This window comes from Sciurus carolinensis, chromosome 11 (assembly GCF_902686445.1).
Source record: "Sciurus carolinensis chromosome 11, mSciCar1.2, whole genome shotgun sequence".
NCBI lineage: Eukaryota > Metazoa > Chordata > Mammalia > Rodentia > Sciuridae > Sciurus > Sciurus carolinensis.
The window spans coordinates 59,836,330-59,859,246 of NC_062223.1; the positions used below are offsets into that span (position 1 = coordinate 59,836,330).

At 48.2% G+C, this 22,917-nt stretch overlaps 1 protein-coding gene across 3 annotated transcripts in view; it reads left to right on the top strand.

The window, feature by feature from the left end:
* Window positions 1-1,512: 1,512 nt before the first annotated feature.
* The window catches only part of Abcc8 (ATP binding cassette subfamily C member 8), a 73,614-nt gene continuing 52,209 nt past the window's right edge, over window positions 1,513-22,917 (top strand). For all 3 annotated transcript variants that reach the window (XM_047518980.1, XM_047518981.1, XM_047518982.1), the window contains exons 1-6: window positions 1,513-1,739; window positions 3,064-3,205; window positions 6,610-6,731; window positions 11,653-11,819; window positions 13,481-13,723; window positions 14,599-14,787. In XM_047518980.1, coding sequence (XP_047374936.1) covers window positions 1,592-1,739; window positions 3,064-3,205; window positions 6,610-6,731; window positions 11,653-11,819; window positions 13,481-13,723; window positions 14,599-14,787 — 1,011 coding nt within the window. In that variant the 5' untranslated portion in view covers window positions 1,513-1,591. The remainder of the gene's footprint in view (window positions 1,740-3,063; window positions 3,206-6,609; window positions 6,732-11,652; window positions 11,820-13,480; window positions 13,724-14,598; window positions 14,788-22,917) is intronic.

Here is a 22,917-nt window from a genome sequence, read left to right on the forward strand (position 1 = left end):
GTTAACAAACTCCTGTCTCTAGTGCTGCAGCCAAGTTGTCATTACTTTAGCTGATGTTGCAAGATCTTTCTGCTTCAGAGAGATTCCCAAAAGTCAGAGACCATTTGAGGCCTTGGGGGCCTGAGCCCCTGACCTCCCAGGGTTGTGTACCCAATCCCCCTGCCTTCTGTCCCAATGCCTGAAGAAGAGCCTAGGCTTGCCTGACAGCGTGATGGAAAGGTCCAGGGGTCACTAACCAACCTCAGCACATGTTCAGAGAAGCTTGTAGGAGAAATGGGCTGAAGTATTTTTCAATACTTTCTTCCCTTGATGTCCACCTGACCCTTCCTGAGAATATGTGCCTTTATGCTCCATTCCCCTAACTCAGGAAATTTTTCTTGAGTCTAACCTAAACATTCCATTTCCTTTCCATTCTACACACTGCTGAAGTTTTGTTTGTTTGTGAGAATCTTTCCAAAAAAGCAGGAAGGCACAACATTGTCTTTACAATTTTACCACATCTTTGACCTGCAAGGTCTATCCCAAGTCAAATTAAGAATCCTGAGGCTAGGGATGTAGCTCAGTGGTAGAGTGCATGCATAGCACACATGAGGCCCTGGGTCTGAGCCCCAGCACTTTAGGAAAAAAAGGTGTGTGGGGGGGCGTCTGTTGTTTGTTGTTTGTTTGTTTGTTTTGTGTTGTGTTGTGTTTTTCACTGACTCAGAACCCTCTGACCAGATACACATCTACAGCACCTCTTTTTCAGCCTGGGGTTGGCGCTTGTTCTGCCCATTCTCTTGCCAGTCCTTCTAAAATTGTAATATATTTGAGGCATGAGCAAAGAAGGGAATGAAGGGAATCTGAGAAGCTGGGTTCAAGCAACTTTTCCCAGCTTGCCGGCAGTGGGACCTTGGGTCAGTCATGTAACCTTCTGGGCATTTTTCTCATCAGAAAAATTGAAGCTATTATAACTAGTTAGCAGGAGTTTTGCGAGATCCCTGTGGGAAAGCCTTGCAGAGGCTGTAAAGTACCTTCAAGGCCAAGAGCTTGGGACCACTTTTGAAAATTTCCAAGCGCCCTCCTAAGTTTTTCGCAGCTTTTCTCATCCATACAGGGCGGGGATTTGCAGCACTCCGCCCCCACCGGGACCCTCGGTTCTCATTACATCCATTCGAGCCACACTCGGGGGAGTTTACATTCCGGACCCGGATCTCACGCTCTCGGGGTCCACGAGGACCCTCCTCCTCTCTTCTGCGTCCCCCACACTTGCACTCAAACGCGAGCGGCCCCTCCCCGCCTGCCCTACCTCTCGCCCCCAGCGCACGCGCGCAGAGGGGCACTCACGAAGGGACCCCCGTACACATCTGGCCGCGCGGGCCGACATAGTGGGAACGCCTGCGAGAGAGTGGCGGGGCTGTGGGGCTCAGTGCTGCCCGCAGCCCCGCGGCGGCGGAGTGCGGGCGGGTGGGGGGAGGGAGCGGCGGCAGAGCGGGGCGGGGCCCGCGGTGGGCGGTGGGGGGGCCGACGGCTGGCCGGGCGGCGGAGCTGCAAGGGACCGAGGCGCGGGAGGCGCGCGGAGCCAGCCGGAGCCCGAGCCCGCACCCGCGCCGCCATGCCCCTGGCCTTCTGCGGCAGCGAGAACCACTCGGCTGCCTATCGAGTGGACCAGGGCGTCCTCAACAACGGCTGCTTCGTGGATGCACTCAACGTGGTGCCGCATGTCTTCCTGCTCTTCATCACCTTCCCCATCCTCTTCATCGGTGAGCGCGCGCGGCGAGCGGCGGAGGAGGGGAGGGGAGAGAAACGGAGGCGGAGAAAGAGGCGCTGCGCGCCGCACCGCCCGCGTCCCCTTGCGGTCCTGCAACCGCCGCTCGCCTCTCTCTGGGGTCCCCTACTCTGTGTCCCGCCCGCCGTTCTCGACACTCGCACACCCGCTCATCCCTTCACCTCCTGGGGTGTCCACGAGCCGCGCCAAACACTGCGGACTTTTCCAGACCCCAGGGATCTCCAAGTTTTGCCTCCGCGGGGCCAAAGCTGGGGTGGAGAAAGGGCAAAGCAGAGGTCTTCGCAAGGGAAGGAAGGTCTGGAGGGGTTCGGCCGCACCCTCAGTGGTGCAGCAGAGAGCCGGGTCACCCCTCCCCCAAGGCACGCTCCCTGTCAGTCACAGCTGGGCCCTGGGAGGAGCGCAGGCTGCGCTTCCGAGACCGGAATGGAGGCCCAGCGAGTTCCAGCGCTTCACCAAGGCTGGACCCGACAGTGGTCGTAGCCTCTCACAGTCCCAGGGCTCACCGTGCCCTAGGTTAGGAGAGGAGGGATTCACCGTGCCCTAGGGTAAGAGAGGCGGGAACTAGGGACTTGGATCCCCATCCAGGGCATGTGTCTCCTGAGCGCAACTTCTCCAGCTCAGTGACGAGCAACTCCGACTGGAGACTCGCGGCGACCCCGGAGGCCCCCTGCGTGAATACTTAAAATCGGTCTGCAAAGTTGTGCGCCACTGTTGGGGCAACCCGTGAGTGCCTCTTGGCTCCAGTCTCCTTTATTTATCCAGGACCTTGAATCTCCTAGGCAAGTCAAGTTGGTCACCACAGTGTCCCCTCCTTCCCCAGAACGTGTTCATTCACTTTAAGAAAAATAGCGAATCTTAAAATTCATATACAGCTTTGAGGAAGGAAGGAAAAATGGTCACAAACTTATATTAAAAAGAAGTTGCTGCAGAAGCAAATTTCTAGTTATTGACAAAGATAACAACTAGACAAAATAGGAAAGAAACATGCAATACTTGCTCACATCTGAATCAAAAAATAAAAAAGAAATAGCATTTACACTTCTGTTCTTGACCTGATGACCTGTCACACAAGAGGTCAACATATAAAACGGGTACCTGCACAGGATCAGCCTGCTGTGGCCCAGGCTTCATGTTTGCCCATTTAGTTCGTGTGTACCAACCTTGGGGCTCCTCATGCACAGGTGAACTATCGTGCACCTCACCATTACTGTGAACCAAGTGCCCAAGAGCCCTGGTTGGGTTCATGCACCCTCCTTCAAGTGGGCCAGACTTCTATTTTTTACTGTCTCTCCCTACAGGATGGGGCAGTCAGAGCTCCAAGGTGCACATCCATCACAGCACATGGCTCCATTTCCCAGGGCACAATCTGCGATGGATTCTGACCTTCATGCTGCTCTTTGTACTGGTGTGTGAGATTGCAGAGGGCATCCTGTCTGATGGGTGAGTGACTGTGGACTCAGGAGTGTAGATCTGCTTCAGGGTGCTCTGGAAAGGCCCAGGAGACTCCACCTCATCTGCCTTCCATGAGTCGGTACCATTTGCTGTTAAATCTAGCAATTCTTTACTTAGCATAGCCAGGATTTCTGTGCCAGGCACTATATACACATGAGACCCAGGCCCTGCCCTCAGTCCTGGAGGGCAGAGGGAACAGAGATCTACATGCTAAGACTTAGTGAAACAATACTAGAACCCATTAGAATGCCCCAAGTCCTGTAAAAGATACCAGACCTCTTCCACAAGCTGGTGTTGTTACCTTCTTGGGGTGGGGTGGAGGAGACTAAGTATGTCACTCACTCTTTCTTAAGGTCTTTCCTTGGTTCTCAGTTGTTCAAAAGATGCAGTTCTTGGGTAGCCAGGTTATCACAGTCCAACCCTACCTGCCTCTCTTCTCATTCCCAATAGCCTGCCCCCTGCACCCACTTTTCTTGTGGTCCTCATGTCCTGTGCTTCACACTTAGCTACTGCACAGATCATACAGTATGTTGAATTTTATACTATTTGCTAAACAGTCTCCTGAGTCAGAAAGGCCTCTAGGTTAGAATCTGGTTCTTATTCTTCTTTGTATTCACAGTGCAAAGTGCATGAAGGCTCCGTAAACATTTTTAAGTCCTTAGAAGAATAAATAAAATCATATTACTAGTACATGCTCTGAGAGGAGTGAGGAAGGCAATGTTGGGGGAACTCTGTGGTTGAACAACTTTGGAGCTAAGCCTGGAAAGATAACTAGGGTCCCACAGGTCGAGGAGTGAAGGGGAGGGAGGGTGGCAATGCTGGGAGGAGAGAGGAGGAACAAAACCACTTGTGCTGTAGCAGAGGTCAAGGCCCAGAGGAAAGGTGGGCATGGAGAGAAGGTCTTTGGGCTAGAGGCTAGAGGCAAGTGGGACCCAGTAAGGAAAACAGGCTGGTGTGGAGAATGATACAGGGGCTAGGCATTAAACACATACAGGGGAGTGAAGGAGGCTGAGACTTGGAAACAGGGCTGGGGCGTCTTGAAAGGGCTTCAAAACCCACACTCCCTGCTTGGGTTGGATTTGATCAGCAGTTTGGAGCAGAAGAGGAATGTCATCAGTTCAGCTCTTTGAGGTGGAAGGCAGGGCTGTCCAGGGCAGGTTGGAGGTGGGGAGAGGCTAGAGGGGAAACAGCCTTGGGAGGTGATTGCAGTAGTCTAGGTGAGCTATAACTGCAGCTGAAAATAGTGTGTTAGCCATGAGGAACAGAAGAGGAAATGGAGCAGTCATCTCACTAAGGCAGGATGGAAGAGTCTACAAGGCACAGTGGCTGCCTGGTGAGGGGGTGGTTTAGGGGAAGGACATTTGACTTGAGTATCTGAGGTCCAGCACCTCTGAGCTAAAATCAGATTATGCCCAAACTTGACTTCTGCCAGCCCTGCCTGGTTCCTGCAGCTGATTTGGACCCCCACTTGCACATCTTCCATGCCCCCCCCACTCCAATACCCATGCATCCAGGCACCAGCAGTGATCTCTGTGATCTCTGCTTATCTTTGGGGCAACAGCTCCTCCTGATGATCAAACTCCCCAGACTAGTAAGAAAACCATAGGGCATACTGCACACTGCTATCTAACTACCAGGTGACAAATCTTCCTCCCGCCTCCACCCCAGCACACTTTCCTAAGCAGCATAAATGCTACAGTGGGCCCTTAGTCCAGAAATATTCATGGAATTTTAATTAGGGTGACCAAGAAAGCACCCTACCCATGAAAAAAGAAAACCTGGGTGTTCTGCTCTGTACCAGCTATGGTACTTTAGCAAGTCATCCAACTTTTCTGGGCCTCCCTTTCTCTTCCAGTGAAAGCATCACAACTAGTGGCTTGCCTGCTTCCAAGGAGTGTAGAGGATGAAATTAGAGAATGAACAGGCTACAAAGTCCAAGGTGACAGAGCCCTGGGCAAATGGTGTATTACTGGAACATGAATCCATCTGGGAACTCCCTCCTGCTCATTATCAAGAACCCTTCTTATGTGTGGCTGCATCTGTACCCCAAAGCAGCCCAGTGCAAATGGCCATCTCCCCAAGGCACAGGTCAGCTCCTGAGCTGGGTATCACCTGTCTTTTGTGGGCCTACATTCCTGAGCAGGCAAATATGAGAGGTGCATGGAAAAGCTGCAGACAGCAGAAGTTGCAGGCCCTGACCTGCATTACCCACTATCCACTCCAGCCTGAGTCTTCAGACCTGTCTGGAAATTTAGGGGACAAGTGGAAGTGAGGGCTGTTTAAGGCAGTGGTTTTCAAACCCTAGTCAGACAGAAGCTGTGGTCATGGTGGCCTCCTCCTGATGCCATCTTCTCCAGGGCAGAAGCCCTTGGCACACTGGGCTGAAGGAACAGTGCAAGTAAGAGCAGTACTCAGGCAGTAGGCTGAAGGAGACCCTCTGGGAATGAGGAGCAGGAAGAGGAGGCCGGGCAGTGTTGGGAAAGCAGCTAGAAGCCACATCACCTGGTCCTTTGGTGCCAGGCTAAGGTAAGCAGGTTTTGCCATCCACATAAGAGCACAATCAAACCAACTAAAGGTGACCTTCCTCTCCAGTCTTGGGGAAGACTGAGGTCTGGGAGAAGGCTCTGGCTCCCTATGGGGTTATCACAGGCCTGAGACCCCAATCACAGAGGCCTCTGTGAATTGAAGTGGGGAGGGCATGAGCTGGTATTGACTGCCCTGTTCCCCATCCCAAGGGAGCCAACAAAAGCAGTGACCTTGGCAAAGATGTTTTGCTTCTCTGTGCCTCAGTTTCCTCAACCATAAAATGGAGAGACTGAGTGCCCACTTCATGGGGTTTTTACAAAGATTACATGAGCTAATGGCCATCGAGTGCTCAGAACCTTGCCTAGCACAGGGTAAATGCTCGACAAATATTGACACTTGTGTCATCACACCGCCAGTGCTGACCTGTGCCACTCATGTTAAATGGAGCTGTTGCTAAGTGAACTGGAATGCACAGGCCCCTGTGCTGCCCACAGGACCCCAGGGATAGGGACCCAACTGTGTTCCCTCTGAGGAAGTAGTTCCAAGCTTCACAGTGGCCACTGTCAGAGCTGGCTTCCTAGTGCCAGGCTCCACAACATGAAGCCAGGGAGAGAGGGTCGCAAATCCCAAAGCCTGAACATTGAGCTCTCCCAGCATCGCTTCTGCACTCTTGGGTCCCCTGGCTAATGGCTGCTTGCGGTTTGGACTGGACAGAACTGCCGGAATATGAAGTAGAGCTGTGCTCATGATCCAAGGCCCTACTGTGTGCTGAGCAGTAAGCACAAGGCCTGGGTTCTCTACTGGAACATTCTCCACATCCACATCCTCTCACTTCATCTCTTTCTCTCTCTCTTTCCCCCTCTCAGGGTAACGGAATCCCGCCATCTCCACCTGTACATGCCAGCTGGGATGGCGTTCATGGCTGCTGTCACCTCCGTGGTCTACTATCACAACATCGAGACCTCCAACTTCCCCAAGCTGCTGATAGGTAGGGGAAGGTGGGCACCTTCATTCATTACCTCCCATAATGTTTTACTGAGGACCTACCCTGTGCCAGGGACTTTTCTGGGTGCCAGAGATTCAGAAATGAGGAAGAAGAAAAGATCTCTGCCTTCACAGAGCTTACAATCTGATCTGATGACAGGGACAGGCAAAGACAGTAACGAACAAATAGATGGTGGGGATGCTATGAAGAAGATCAATCTGGGAAAGGGTAGAGAGTGACGTCAGCTTCACTATCTGTAGAGGGTGCTCAAGGAAGCTCTGCTAAAAGCGAGCATGCAGATATTTGGGGAAATGGTAACAGCAAGCACAAAGGCCTTCTGATAAGAATGAACTTGGTAAAGAGGCCAGTGTGGGCATAGCCCAATGACAGGAGCAAGGGTGTAGGAGGTGAGGTCGGAGGCCAGGAAAGAGCAAGGGAGACTCCCAGGAGTTGGGCCTGAGCTCTGGTTATGACGGTGCTAATAATGGATATGGCACAGAAGAAGGAGTTGGGGATTAGGCAGGGATCAAGTTTTGTGTTTGGGGCATGTTGAGTCTGTCATGTCTCTGACACAGCCAGCTCCAGTGTCGAGTGGGTGGTTGGATCAGAGCTGACATTCAGAGGGAGGTCAGAGCAGGAGATACATTCAGCCATGGTGGGTCTATGGATGGCTTCTAATGCTGGAGCCTGGATGAAGTCATCTGAAGAGAGAAGAGAAAGGCCCCAGGACCAGAGCCTGAGGTTTGCCAGTACATAGCGACTCAGGAAGCAGTGCTGCTTGCAGCTCTGACTCCATGGTGACTGCTTGGCCTTATCAAGTGTGCACTGTGGGCCAGGCTCTGTGCTGTGCCTTTCATGCCTCTCTCCCTTCATGCCCACGACTGCTCTGTTTGCTGCTGTTAGCATCCCTGTGTTACACAGGCAGACAGGAAACTCAGAACAGTTAAAATTAATACCAACAAATATTCGTTTAGTACTTCCCATATGTCAGGCTCTTTCCTAAGCACTTTGTGTATATGAACTCATTTAATCTTTACAACTCTGTGAGGTAAGTTCCATTTTTGTTTCCCCTTTACAGATCAGAAAATTGAGGCTCAGAGGTTAAGTGACTTGCACTAGTTTACCCAGCTCATGAAGGGGCACAGCTGCAGCTTAGCATCCACAGAGCCTCCCATTTCTGATCCTCAGGTTGTGTCCTTTGGATCAAGCTTTTAAAGCCAAAGGTCTGCCTCAGTCTGTGTATCAAATACCAGGGCTACACATCTGGCAGTTGGATAGTATGTCATTAAGTCAGACTGTGATTTTTAGGAATCAGCATTTAATCGGCATTAGAGTCTGCAATACTCTGCGCTAAGCCAGTGATGTTGCTGTGTCATTGGGAGACAGAGGGGTTTCCTAAACTACTCACAGGACCTCCTTCCTGTGTAAGGTGGGATCTGAGCTCCTTCAGGATTACCCACATGTTCACCCCCAAGACCTCCATGTGAATGTGGATGGGGACTTGGAGCACTAGGTTAAGAAGGTTCAAAGAGCCCCCCGCTCCAGTCTGAAGCAGTACCTCATCTACAGAGAGCTCCACATAAACCACCAGGGCCTGGCTGACTGATGCCCCCTGGAAATATGCCCTCAGCATCTGGCGAGATCATTTTCTCCTTCTCCAGAAAGCAAATGATGCTCTCTCTTTAAAGCACAAATTGCCACTCGTGGGTGGATTAGTCCCTTCCCAAGAAACTAGGACTTTCTCCCTCTAACCCCTTGTTGAAGTTTGATTCCGCCTGAAAAGAGGCTCACAGAGACAGAAAAGTGAAGGGGATGCACTATGAGCTGCAGAGATCGGGACAGTAGGCATTAGGGAAATAACTAATCCTTTGGGGAGCTGATGTCTGTTCATAGGTCTGGGATCCCATAGAAGAGTGAACCATGATGTAGCTCATGTTATTCCATGAAAGAACCATGGTCCTGAGACTCCCAATGAGACCAAGGAAAACTTCTTTGGGAAAAGACATACTTGAGCTGAGAGCTGGACCCAGAAGCATTCTTCAGTGCTCCAGGCAGAGTCAACAGCATGAGCAAAGACTCTGGGGCAGTACAAACAAAGCCTATTAGGGAATCTGGAAGAAAATAAGTGATCAGAGTAGAGAATAGAAGTGAGCTGAACTTTGAAGCCTGGAGCTGCAGGTGAGGCCTAGACTAGGCAGGGCCTTAAAGGCTACATCACTGAGGTGGGTCTTTGTTGGAAGAGCAATGGGAGTCCATTGAGAATAGTGGGGGACGTTACCATATGCATAACATAAAATTGACCATTTTAGTCACTATTAAGTGTACAGTTCTGTGGCATTAAGTACATTCACATTGTTTCACTCATATCACCATCATCCATCCTTAGAAGATTTTTTACCTTCCCAAACTGAAATTCTATACTCATTAAACAACAGTTTCCCTTTCCTGCCTCACCTCATTCTACTTTCTGTCTCTGTAAGTCTGACTACTCCAGGAAACCATCTAAGTGGAATCATGCACTATTTGTCCTTTTGTGACTTATTTCATGTAGTATAAGATATTCCAGGCCCATTCATGTAGCATGTGTGACCATCTCCTGCCTTGCAAAGGCTGAATGATATTCCATCTGACGGAGGTACCATATATTGATGTCCTTTCATCCGTTGATGTGCATTTGGGTTGCTTCCACTTTTTGACTATTGTGCATAATGTTGCTGTGAATGTGGGCGCATTGAGGTGATTTAAATGTGACCATGTTTATTGCTTTATGGAGGCCAGATTGGAGGAGGGAAAGTGGGGCAACTAGTGAGGAGGCTCTTGAGGTGATCCAGAGGAGTCACGATGGTGGCCTGGGATGGACAGCAGTGGGTAGATTCAAGGTATTTAGGAGTAAAACTTACTGAGCTTGGTAGGGAGGGGTACAGAGTTGAGAGTGAGGAAGTGGGGAGAAGGAAGGGTCAGGGGAATCCAGAGCTTAGAACTTGCCAGCAGCCCCAGCTCACACCTCTCTCTCTCCTGAGCATTTTCCCTCTTCTCTCATCCAAGCACTAAGCATTTGCTGAGTGCTGCTGTGTGTGACAACAGGCTGAGGGCTTGGCACTGCAGGACAGGACTGTGAACATAATCCTGGGTTTGGTCCTGGGTCCACCACTGACCCATCTGTGACCTTGCATGAGCCACTGAGGCTCTCTGAGCCTCAGTTTCCTCTTCTGGGCAGGAGAAACAACCCTACCTAAGCCACAGGGTTATTATGAAGATCAAGTCAGACCACATCTGTGAAGTGTCAGGGCAAGACCATGTGGGCTACATTTTCAAGTCTCAGCCCCACTTAGCAGCCTTCACTGAAGACTAAGAGATCCTGATGCCTGAGAAAGAATCTGCAGGGAGAGTGGAGTCATGGAGGCAGGGGTGGCCTCCTGCTGTGGATTCCTTGTGATCTGGAGTCCAGATCAAGCTTTGAGGGACATCATTGCAACCCTGAGAGGTTCTACTCCACTGTCCTCGTGCCCTCACCCAGGGACCTGGACTGATCAGCCCCTCTGGGCATGCTGAACCCTGGTCATGCAGTGGGGCCCAACATCTTGACCTACTTCTCAGCCCAGGGTAAGACTGGACAAATCTCAGCTTTTGTCCCCAGGAGATGACCTGACATCCCTGGGATGGTGAGCAGGCTGCAGGGCTCCTTCACTCACTGCAGGGCCTCTCAAGAGAAGCTCTAGGAGCCTGGGCTGACCTTATTGATATGGCTGTAGGAACAAAGAGGACAGGGGCTACCACTGCCAAAGCTCCCCTAAAGGTGACATAACTAGCTGTTGCTGGTGTTTTTTTTTTTTTTTCCCAAGCTGATAGTGGATTAGGGGGGAGGGGTGATAATCTGTGACAGAATCCACTTACAGCTTCTAATGTTCGCTTTGTCCCAAATATGAAATCTGAAGATAATAAAAATGTCAACAGCTGATGTCCAAAGAGCACCACCATGTGCCAGGCTCACTATGCTAAATGCTTGCCTTATGTTGCTCAAATAGCCTTTGAAGTAGTACTATTTAATGGGGATCTGAAACCTAGAGGGGTTGCATACCTACTCCAAGGCTACACAGCAGTTATACCATGGATCTGAACCCTTGTGTATCTGGCTGCAGACCTCTAACCACTCAGTTGCACTGCCACACAGGACTGTGACTCATTTGTTCCTTGTCCCCTACTTTCCAGGCTCCACAAGGAGCATCATGCTGTGGTGGGCTCTGAACTGTGAGGACAGGGACCTGGGCCCTCACCTCTCTCTGCCAGGAACAGGCAACAAGCTTGCACCAGTCACCTCCTCTCTCTGGGCCTCAGATACCTCATCATTGAAGCAAAACAGGCTGCATTGAATGACTTTAAGATCTCCCCAGCTTGGAAATTCCAGAAGGAAGTCATTACAGCAGGGAGTGTATATACATGATCTCTGATATTAGACTAGCTCTGCCATTTAATGGCTTTGTGACCTTGGATCAGTTACCTAACTTTTCTGAACCTCAGTTCCTTTGATAAATTGGGGGTGACAGAAATGCTTTCCTTACATGGTTATTGTGAGAAATAAATGAGTTCATGTGTTTAAAGTGCTCACTTGGCATGGTGCCTATAACGTAGTTAAATTCAATGAATAATTTTCCTATTCTTCTCATTATTATTTAAGGGAGATTTGTCTGACCAGTTTGACTTATGACATCATTCATGGTTTTGAACATGGCCTGTCACGAATGTCATCATGTATGTAAATAATGTCAAAGGCACAGTCATGTCTCCTTGTCAGAAATGTGTGCTTGCACACCCCCACCTCCCAACATGCCATTCTTGCTTCTCTCCCAACCACTTCCACACATGAGTGCTCATACCTGTGAACTTGCACGTGTGTCCTCCATGTTGTCCTGTCTCTCCTTGTTAGCCCTGCTTATCTACTGGACCTTGGCCTTCATCACCAAGACCATCAAGTTTGTCAAGTTCTACGACCATGCTATCGGCTTCTCGCAGCTGCGCTTCTGCCTCACCGGGCTGCTGGTGATCCTGTACGGGATGCTGCTTCTTGTGGAGCTCAATGTCATCAGGGTGAGGGTAAGCAAGCCACCAAGGACACACCTGGGCCAGGGCGGGAAGGGTATGGTGGTCTGACCACTGTAGGACCCCTGGGTTTAGACCCCGCCCTGCAGCTCTGCCAAGCCCAAGAAGAAGCCAGCTTGCTTCAGCTGCCTCAAAAGGGGAGGAGGAGGCTGGGGAGAGAGGTATCAGTAGAGCCTTTCCATTGGCCCACTGCTTCTACTCCAGGCTCCCCAAGAGATGGGGGATGAGGGCATGGTTAGCTGTGGTCGAAGAATGGGTTGATTCCCACAGAGAGGAAAAAATTCTTCCTACACTGACTTCTCCCAGTTTCTCTATCTCAGGGGTGTTAGTGCTTAAATGTATTCATAGAGTCATACATATGTATGAATGGGTAGCTGTGACTGCGCACACATCTTGGGTTTGGTTCTCCTGTGTCTTCCCCACAACCCCGCTTCCTCCTCTCTTCTCCATCTCAGACTCCAACCTTCTTCTCCCCCTGCCCATCCACACCTTCCTGGGAAGCTCAGGTGAAGAACCTAGTTTCTTTCCATACTGTGTTTTTATTAACATAATTCCCACATCTTCTAAATAAATACCTATTGGGGGTTGTTTTGCTTCACATATATAAAATATATAAGTATTTCCCCTTAATATTTATTTTAAAACAGCATCATGTTATACAAATGTTTTCTGCATCATGCTTTTCTAACCCAACAAATATCACTTAAGATTCCTTCTAAGGTACCTGATACAACCAATTCCATTTTCTTAATGGCTGCATAACAGACCATCATGTAGATGAGCTGTAATTTATTCAGCTTTCACCCTACCCATAGACTTTCCCTTTGTTGCCAAGTTCTTGCCTTCACAAACAATGGTGTATTGAAGTACTTATATCTTCATGTATTTTTGCTGTTATTTCTATGGGAAAGAGTCCGGGGAGTGGAATTGCTGCGTCAAAGGGTCTGTGTATTCTAAATTTTGATCAACATTGCAGATTGCTCATCCAGAAAGTCTGTGATCCAACTGCAATGAATGAGAATACCCTTTGCCCACCTCCCAGTTGGCAATCAGTGTGGTGGCCCTTCCTAATCTGGCCCTTCCCATGAGTCGAAGTGCTACTTTAATTTTCTTTTCTCTGATTCCTTTGCTCTTGGTTAGTGATCACAGGATACAAAGCCCCTTACATTCTCATCCTCAGGCTGACCATCACAGCAACCCTTGGTTGCAAGTTCCACCCCCTGTACAGGTGGGGGAAACACTGTAGATGAGGCCTGTTCAAAAATATCATGCTAGTATGTGGGGGAGGAAGGACTGGAACCAGCTCTGCATGACTTCAAGTGCTGTGATTTCCACATGAAACAGCACGATGCCCTCAGATCTGGAGAAGACAGTATATGGGAGACCCCTGTGCTTCCCCAACCCAGCTTAGACCCAGGCCAGCCCTGCCAGGCATATTCAGAGTGGACCTCAGAGAATAGCTACTAAATGAGAAGACCCTAGCATTAGTTGCCCAGAGGTGTTGAGGGATCCTTCTTCTGGAAACAATCCCAGGCCAGAGATGGCACATCTGTTAGAAATCCAATTGGGATGTCACAGCCCTGATCCTTGCTGGGCAAAGTACAGGGTGGTGAGAAGCTGCACTTACCTATCCCCCATGACCTTGTGCTCCACAGAGATACATCTTCTTCAAGACACCAAGGGAGGTGAAGCCCCCTGAGGACCTGCAGGATCTGGGGGTACGCTTCCTGCAGCCCTTTGTGAACCTGCTATCCAAGGGCACCTACTGGTGGATGAATGCCTTCATCAAGACAGCCCACAAGAAGCCCATCGACCTGCGAGCCATTGGGAAACTGCCCATCGCCATGAGGGCCCTCACCAACTACCGACGGCTCTGCGAGGCCTTTGATGCCCAGGCGGTCAGTGGGGTGTAGCCACACCTCTCATTCCCTGCGCTCCAGTTTAGAGTTATAGGCAGGGACCTCAGAAAGCATCAGGTCAAATCCCTGGTAGGACAGGTGGGGAAACTGAGGTCCAGAGAGGAAGAGTCTTGTCCTGAGTCATGGTAAACCAGGGAGGGACGAGTTCAGTACTGAAGATTCATAGGATGTTCACAGAATGGAATGGTCCCTACAGTTTAGTTAGGTCATCTGGGCCAACATCCTCATTGTGGATGGGGAAACTGAGACCTGGTAAGGAGAGTGACCTCAGCAGACCTCCCTATGCCCCATACTCTCCCTCTGGAGTTCATTGACCATAAGGGTGGGGATTTTCACCCAGTACGGACAGTGAGGCATTGGCCTGATCCCTACAATGACTATGAGTTTTGCCAGGTAGAGGTCTCCCCATATCAGTGAGGAGGAAGCTGAGGCCCTGACAAAGACTGTGACCTGCCCAGAGCTGAACCACAGCTGGTAGGTTGCAGAACCAGTCTCCTGACTCCTGTCTAGTGATCCTTTACTGCCTCCGCCCAGGCACCAGCAGGGACACCAAGACAGACATGGTGGTGGATAGTGGTGAATGAATGTGGCATATGCCATGTCCTCCTCAGAGAGTTCCTGACCAGCTGTGTGATCTTGTCAATTCTCTGACCTCAATTTCCCTGTTAGACCAGGTTGATGTGGATAGGACCCACCCAACCGTGCACTTAGTGATTCCATGAGCTTACCTATTTGCAGAGGATGTAGCCATTGGCTTTTCCCAGGCATCAGGAGCCAGGAGAATTCTGGGAGGCTGGACTCTGCCATGAGTGAGTCTCAGCCACTCTGACCTGGCTATGGATCTCTCTGGGCAGCGGAAGGACACACAGAGCACCCAGGGTGCCCGAGCCATCTGGCGGGCCCTCTGCCATGCCTTTGGGAGGCGCTTGGTCCTGAGCAGCACTTTCCGTATCTTGGCTGACTTGCTGGGCTTTGCCGGGCCACTGTGCATCTTTGGGATTGTGGACCACCTTGGGAAGGAGAACCACGACTTCCAGCCCAAGGTAGGCTTCCCCGGGGGTAGGGTTGGGCACCCCTTAGAAGGTTTGTCTCTCTCACCACCATTTACACAGCTGCGCATGAGATTGCAAGAGGCCATTGTGTACGATCATGGCCCCTCACGTGCATACAAAACCCTCAGCAACATCCCCCTGCAGAGGATGCTGTGTGTCAGGTCAACCAAAATGCCAAGAGGTGACCATGTGCCTCAAGAATTTTATGATACCTGGCTCTACTCACCCCACCATCATTGCCATAACTGCTCCTCTGGCGAAGTCAATCAGAAAGTTACAGGAAGTACATGTGTTTGCCCAGTGTCTAGAGCTTCTGTGATTTGTTATATGTGTTATGTCCTGGTCAGCCTAATAGACTCAGAGGAAGTTTTCAGGGCTCCATCTTCTTCCATTCTACAGCCCCTAGTTCTGTGTGTGTGTGTGTGTGTGTGTGTGTGTGTGTGTATGTGTACTGCCATTTTATTTCAGTCACACAAATGAAGTTAGTGCTTAGGAAATTTAAATGAACCAGTTATGGTAAAAACAGCAGAGAACTGAAAAATCTAAAAAGGAAGTAAACACAGAGCTTGAGAAATCAATTCACTAGTGTTCCATCTTCAGTTTTGATTGACACTTGTGCATCCCCTAGTTCTTGAGGTTCTGCAGGGGTATCTTGGAGCCTGCTGTCAGAGTAGAGGAATGTAGGAAGCCTCCATGGGTGGGACTTTTTCTCCTCAACACCAAATTTCATTCAGAGTTCCCCCAGTTTTATTAAAATGATGGACTTTCCCATTAAAGCTTCCTTTTAACAAAAGGGTTCCATTGCTTAAACTTACTTTAAACCCACTAGACTAGATGATGTCCAATGGTCTTTCCATCTCTAAAGATACTACAAACTAAAATGTTTTGGACAAAGAGAGGAAGTTTTTTTCTGGGGTGTTATTTCCCCTGTTTGGGGGCAATGGCAGCCACTTTTGAGAACTGAAGGGTACTTTATTCTTTGCAGCCTCTTAGATTTAGAGGAGCACAAAATGGAAAACTTCTGACCTTATAAGTGTTTTCTTTTCTCAGAGAAGAAGTCATTATAACATTTTAAACCAGACAGTCCAAAAGTGATACAGAGAATTAGTAAGTAGGGCTCTTAATAATTTAAGACATTCTTTGTGTAATGTTAATTCATCTCACTATGGCTAAACTTGCAGATAGTAGTTAATCCTCAGGAGATGTATATTAATTTTTCTGGAGATATAATTAGTCAGCTGAGCATTTGTGGTCATGAATATGAGATGTGCTTGGTCTGTTTGTCTGATTTATTCAGCAAGTGTTTATTGAATGCTACTGTGTACCAGACCTAGCTGTGGCTGTGATAATATGAAAGTATTGGTTAAGATGAGGACTGTTAACAACAGTAACAGCCACTTAGTGGCCACGGTACACACCAAGCTGTGCACAGGGATCACCCATGTGTTATCTCATTGAATCTCTAAAAGAACCCTTTTAGAGTTCTTTTGAGTTTTCTTTTTTTAAAAAACAGACATATTGAGATATAATTCCTATATACATATTTACGAGATATGTACTCTTATCTCCATTTTACAGATCAGAAACTTGGGGTTCAGAGACGTTAAGTAGCTTTCCCCAGGATCTTTCAGATAGTTAGTAACAGAGTCAGGATTGGAATCTAAGACCCTTTCACTCCATAGTCGGGACACTTTCAACCAAGATACTAAATTAACTGTTATCAAACCATCACCTTTGGCCTCAAGGATTGTGAAATCCAGTAAGGGAGAGAGAAATCTGAATAAAATATTTTTATGTTTTGTGTTACATGTGACTGTGAGGAGGAATACATGGGAAACTGTGGAAAGAGGGAGTGTCTTAGTCAGCTTTTTCACTGCTATGACTAAATGATCTGACCAGGACAATTTTAAAGAGGAAAACTTTATTCGAGGGCTCACAGTTTCAGAGGTCTCAATCTGTAGACTGCTGGCTCCATTCCTCAGGGTTAGAGGTGAGGCTGAACATGATGGTGGAAGAGTGTGGCAGAGGGAAGCAGCTCACATCATCAGGAAGCAAAGAGAGAGCCTCTACTCTCCAGATACAAAATATGTACCCCATAGCCACGCCCCCCAATGAACCACCTCCTCCAGCCATACCCTACCCCTTCAATTAACCCCATCAGGGATTTTTTCACTTACTAGGTTAAGACTCTCAAAACCCTGTCATTTCTCCTCTGAGCCTTCTTACATTGTCTCACACATGAGCTTTTGGGGACACCTCACGTCCAAACCATAACAGGGAGAAACTAATTCAGCCAGTGGTCATGGACAGCTTCACAGAGGAGAATATTTGAATGGGACCTTGACAGGAGTTGGACAGATGGGAAGATTTCTTGTTTGATTAAGGATGAAAGAATTCTTTTTGCTTACTTAAACTTTGATGGATTTTGAGGCCTTTTTTGACCTTTTGAGCCTCTGGTCTTTACTTGGTCCAAAAAAGAAAGGGGGAATTGTCACTTTTCTTATCCACAGAAGTGTCAACTTTAGTCTGACCATAAGCAACCCCAGAATACTCTACATCGACAATCCTGCAGCTACACGAAACTATTTGTTAATATTAGGGGGAAATGACAAGGGCCAGATCCCTTATCAGTTTGTTCACATCATCCTCTTCTTTCTGTGTTTCCTAAAACCCATGGAGAATTCTTCAGAGGAGGGAGTGCTGTGGCAGGATGTTCCAGAGATGGTGAGAACAGCACTTAGACTTTTAGTTCATCTGAGCATTACCTTTGCCATCTCTTTTTCTCCTTATTTATACACAAACCCTGGGATTTATTGTCCTCTCATTGGAATGTTCTTGTCCCAGTTCCTTATCAACACATAAATCCCTGGGACAGATGGTCCTGCCTCAATGGCAGCAGGCTTTATCAGATTTAATATTTGTTCCCTGCAGCTCAAATACAATCAGCAAATTTCCGACATAGAAACGAGAGTTGAAAGTAAATACACTCTCCAGCATCTGCAGCAAAGAGCGCTCAATGATGTGGTTGCCTGGGATATGGCTTGATTCTCATTTGGGCTTCTGAACCCAGAAAATGGGAGAAAGAGGTCATTTGCTGAGCTCATTTGGTTCATCTTTCCAGCAGTTGGAACACAGGGTCAAGTGCTCTTCTGGTCCTTATGAACCTGTGAAGAAGGAGACCCCCGGGCTACATGCTGGGTGGTGGACAGTGAGTGACTGGGTGAGGAAGCCTAGCCTGAATCCATCCTGCTGCAGTCTGCACACCCGGACTCCCATTGTTAACTCTTTATCAGTGACTGCCCTGTCCTCTTCCAAGACACTCTTGGCCCTTGGCATCTACACAGATGAACGTCTCTGACTTCTTTAGTTACTGTTATGACCTGACAGGTCGCTGATGCTCTTTTCCCTGGCCAGTCCCCAGGGAAAACTGGGACCCAGGCTGGACTCCACCCATGATCTAGTTCTCTCCATTCCCCTTTCCCGCCCAACCCCCTACTCCCAATCTGTCACCTTGCGGCAGATGCCACTGATCTGGCTGGAGGGCAAGGGAATTGGATTCATGGAGAATTGTGGGTGTCTGAAACCTGCCAGCGCTGCTCTGGGCTGTCAGCTGAGCCAGAAAAAGAAAGAACAGTCTGGGCTGGATCTAAGGGCCAAAGCCTCAACAACCTCAAACCCTCAGTGGGCAAACGTGTAGGTTTGTGTGAGTGTGTTCCTGAACACACTCTCCTGGGAACGGCTTATGGTTTTATCTGTGTGTTCTCACTTGTCCCTGGGTCCCTCAGAGTGCCTATCTCCCTCCCCCTCTGTGTGTGTGTGTGTGTGTGTGTGTTCCATCCCTGTTTGGGTGGCTATATTTGTGGCCATCACTATGGGTGTCTTAATGAGCTTAAATGCATTGGTGTTTCTGTGATTTGGGGACATCTGTGTAAACTGGCCTCTTGGCTGCTCTGGTCTGAGGTGCCCACCTTCCCTTCTCTGACTCCTCCTCAGCCACCAAGACTCCACTCAACGCCTTCTCTACCAGGAAGCCTTCTCCGGATTGAATTAGAATGTCCCCCTGTGCCCCTAGCATACCCTGTGCTTCCACATCAAAGCACCCCTTGTCTCTCTCCAGATTGACCCCAAGTCCCCCAAGAGTTCAGACAGACACTGCACTAAATGATTTGTGTGCCTAGCACCCATCTTCCTGCTGGACCCTCAGGAGATACAGGAAAATCAATTCTGCAATGGATAATGAATCCTCGTAACAAACTCTCTGAAGTAGATGCCCTTGATGAGCTCATTTTATAGGTGAGGAAACAGGCTCAGAGAGGTCAAGAATTTTCCTAAGGACCCAGTGACTATATGATGAGTTGGTATTCAAACTCAGATTTGGCTGACCTCCAAATCTAGGCTCTTCACCACAATGTCAAATATTCTGTGGGCAATCAAAGACAGTTTCTTAAATTTTTTTCCCAGGGGTTCCCAGATGGAAAACTCACCTTTTGACCCATGCCAAAATAGAAAGAAAGAACCCAAGTGACCTGCTTTTCTTTAAGCTCCAGAGCACCCAGAAGGGGACATTTCCAGTCCTGCAGCATAGGCATTATAATCATCATTTTAAAGATGAAGCCAGGTGCAGTGGTGCATGCCTGTAATCTCAGAGGCTCAGGAGGCTGAGGCAGGAGGATCTCAAGTTCAAAGCCAGCCTCAGCAAAAGCAAGGTGGTAAGCAACTCAGTGAGACCCTGTCTCTAAATAAAATACAAAATAGGACTGGGAATGTGACTCAGTGGTCAAGTACCCCTGAGTTCAATCCCCAGTACCAAACAAAAGAAAAAAAAATAGTATTTATTGAGCTACTGGGGAAATCCCTCGAAACAAACACAGCTTCTTCCCTGAGAACTTGTGAAAATACAAGAATAGGACATAGGAGCTTCTAGAGCTTTTATCTGCCACAAACATCAAGCTGTGGTCCTTGGTCTTTTCTTCCAGCTGTGGGGCCTTCAGGATGCTGGTTGATGTCCTCACACCTGTTGTCCCAGGGCCCTCTTCCCACTGGACTTCCCAGCCCTCTTGGCTAGTCTTTTTCCTGCTTCTTAACCAAAACCTAGCTATTCCAGGTTCCATCCCTTTGAAACTGTCTCTCTGTTTTAAATTTTAAAAAATTATTAGAGCATTATAATTGTACATAGTATTTGGATCATTTTGACAAAATCATACATGCAAAGAATTTGATTTCAATCCCCATTCCTCCTTTTCCCCCCTCTTTGCTCCCCTATTCACCCTACTTTACTCTTATAAACTTCCTTTCTTCTACATATACATAAAGGTAAAATTCCCTTTGGTACCTTTATATATGACTATAACATGGTTTGGTTAAAATCTTTCCTTTTTTCTTCCCTTTTCCCTTCCTTCCTCCCTCCTCATTCTCCTACTTCACTGATCTTCCCTGTATCTTTATGATATCCCATCCCCTCCTCTACTGCCTTCTTTCCGTTATTTTGCTCTAGCTTCCACATTTGAGAGAAAACATGTGACCCCTATTTTTCTGAGTCTTTATTTCTCTTAGCATGATGTTCTCCATTTCCATCCATTTACCAGCAAATGCCATTATTTCATTCTTCTTTATGGTTGAGTAGAACTCCATTGTATATATAGACCACATTTTCTTCATCCATTCATCTATTGACGGGCATCTAGATTGATTCCATAATTTGACTATTGTGAATTGTGCTTCTATAAACATTGAAGTGGTGGTATTTCTATAGTATGCTGATTTTAGTTCTTTTGAATAAATACCGAGGCATGTGAAAGCTGGGTCATATGGTGATTCCATTCCTAGTTTTTTGAGGAGTCTCCACACTGCTTTCCAGAGTAAATGTATTAATTTGCAGTCTCACCAACACTGTAAGAGTGTACCTTCTTCCCCACATCCTCACCAGCAGTTATTACTGTTCATGTTCCTAATTGCCAAAATCATCTCATGGAGTGAGATGAACTCTTAGTGTTGTAACTCTCTCCTTAAAGAAAGATCTGATCATGACCTAATGACTTACGCCTGTAGCAGGATTGTCTTTTTTTTTTTTTTTTAATGGATCACACAATTCTTGATCCACAGAAATTTGTTGTTGGTTTGGGGGGGTATGTGTGTTTGCGAGTGAGAAGGACCAAGGTTTTGCCTTTAGAGCTGCCATGGAGAATTTGTTGCTTTTTAAAAATGTACAAATATTGAGGAGTGCCATGGACAAGGACACCCACAGTCTAGCCAACATGTGTGCTCAGTTGACCTCTCCTGCCCTCACTCCTCAGCCTGTGACACAGCACATATGGCATTCCATACTGCTCTAGAGTTCTCGTGGTGATGGGTAGTCTTGGGTGCACCATGTTCCCATGAGTATCATAATGTCCCCGGCCATTCCCAATGGCTGGACATTTGTGTGGGTTTTGCATCTCCCCATGCCCTAATTTAGAAACAAACAACTTTCCTTATGTTAAATTATTTCCCTTGGGATGATACCTACAACATGTTTCATTGTTTTAAAATAATGGATTCCATTCTCCAGAGCTGGGTCTCTGCAGAGGATTGGTGGAACAGAAGAATCCCAGGGCATCTTAACAGGCCTGGGTGTCCCTGAACCAGGTGCCTATGAAGGATTGACTCAGGGTAAATGGTCTGGATGAAGCTTAGGCAGTGGGTCTCTGGTGATGTCTTGGGATCACACCAGTTCATATTCATGTGTTATCTCCTCACCAGCATGTGGTCTGGGCCCAGCCACTTAGCCATGCTGAGACTCCATTTCCTCATGAGTAAAATGGGGCCAGATGATGGTGCCTTTCTCATGTATACAGCTGACCCTGTCACCTGTCCCTTCCTCCTCTGTAAAATCGAGTTTCTCCCCTGTGACCTAATTTTAAGGCCCTTTTTGCTGACACCAACCCATCTTTGCCATTCTACCTTCTACCTCCTACCTCTATCTTTCCCTCTGGTGCATTAGCAAATGGGACAGAGAGCCAAGGGGCCCATCCATGGTAGGGCCTTTGTCTGGAGTCTTGTACATATCCCTCAGTGGTCTCCCTGTGTCTTTTTCCTGTGCCCCCAACAGAGAGAGACCTCATCCCTCAAAGCTAAGGAGATATCTGTAAACAAGACCAGACAGTTCCAGAGAGCAATGAAAGCTGGTTTGGAGTGCCCCTCTTAAACCAAGAGTGGGGGTCTTTTCTGCTATTGGGAAGCTCTGTAGACAAGGTCCAGGAATTTCTGACTGCAGGACAGGGCTTCCACTGAGAGCCCTGCCCCTCCCAGCCTGATCCTGGCTGGGGACATGCCTCTGGGCTCCTTCTCATCACTTTGTTCTCATCCTCTTTACCCTGCAGCAGCTCCCACACCCTTCCAAATAGCATGCAAAGTTCAGGGCAGAGTCTCAGAAAGGGGATAGTTCTGTCTTCATGGAAATATTGATGTGCCTCTGCTGGAGAGGGATGGACTTATCAAGATCAAAGTTTTCCTAGGAGCTAGTGATGCTGAATTTGGAAACAGACACACTGTTGTTCTGTGGTATCTTTAGTAACAAAGGCAAAATGTTTTTCTTCACTGGTTATAATCTGAAATCTTGCTAGAAGTGCAGAAAAAGAATCTCCATTTACAAGGAGGTCCTGGGAGCCCACAGCTGAGCCTGCGGGGGCTTAGCTCTGAAGTCTTTTTCGTCTATTGTAAGCGCTGAGTTCCCATCTGTCCCCCGGGAGCATCACAGTGCCAGGTTTCCCACTGGTCTTTTCTGCCCAGAAGCTACCACACAACAGGCTGTTGGTAAGTGGGGGACAAGGCCTCTGTTGATTGCATTTCTGCAGCAGAGAACACATCATGGGATTTGCTCTAACAGTTCTAGATTTGGCTTCTCTGTGCTTTGCTCTATTTATTCTTGTTTCATTCAGAGTCAGCTCTCCTGGGCCACAATGCCGAGAGTCATATTTACGAGTCTGAGATTAGAACTAGCCTCATTCTCTCCCCCCAAGTGGAAGACTGCCCTCCCTGTAGTTAGCAGATGTTTAGTTGGGCTTATCAGTCTGATTTTTCACTCATAAACAATTGCACAAGGCTTTACAAGCAAGGGGTCCTGTACTAATCATGGCCATGATG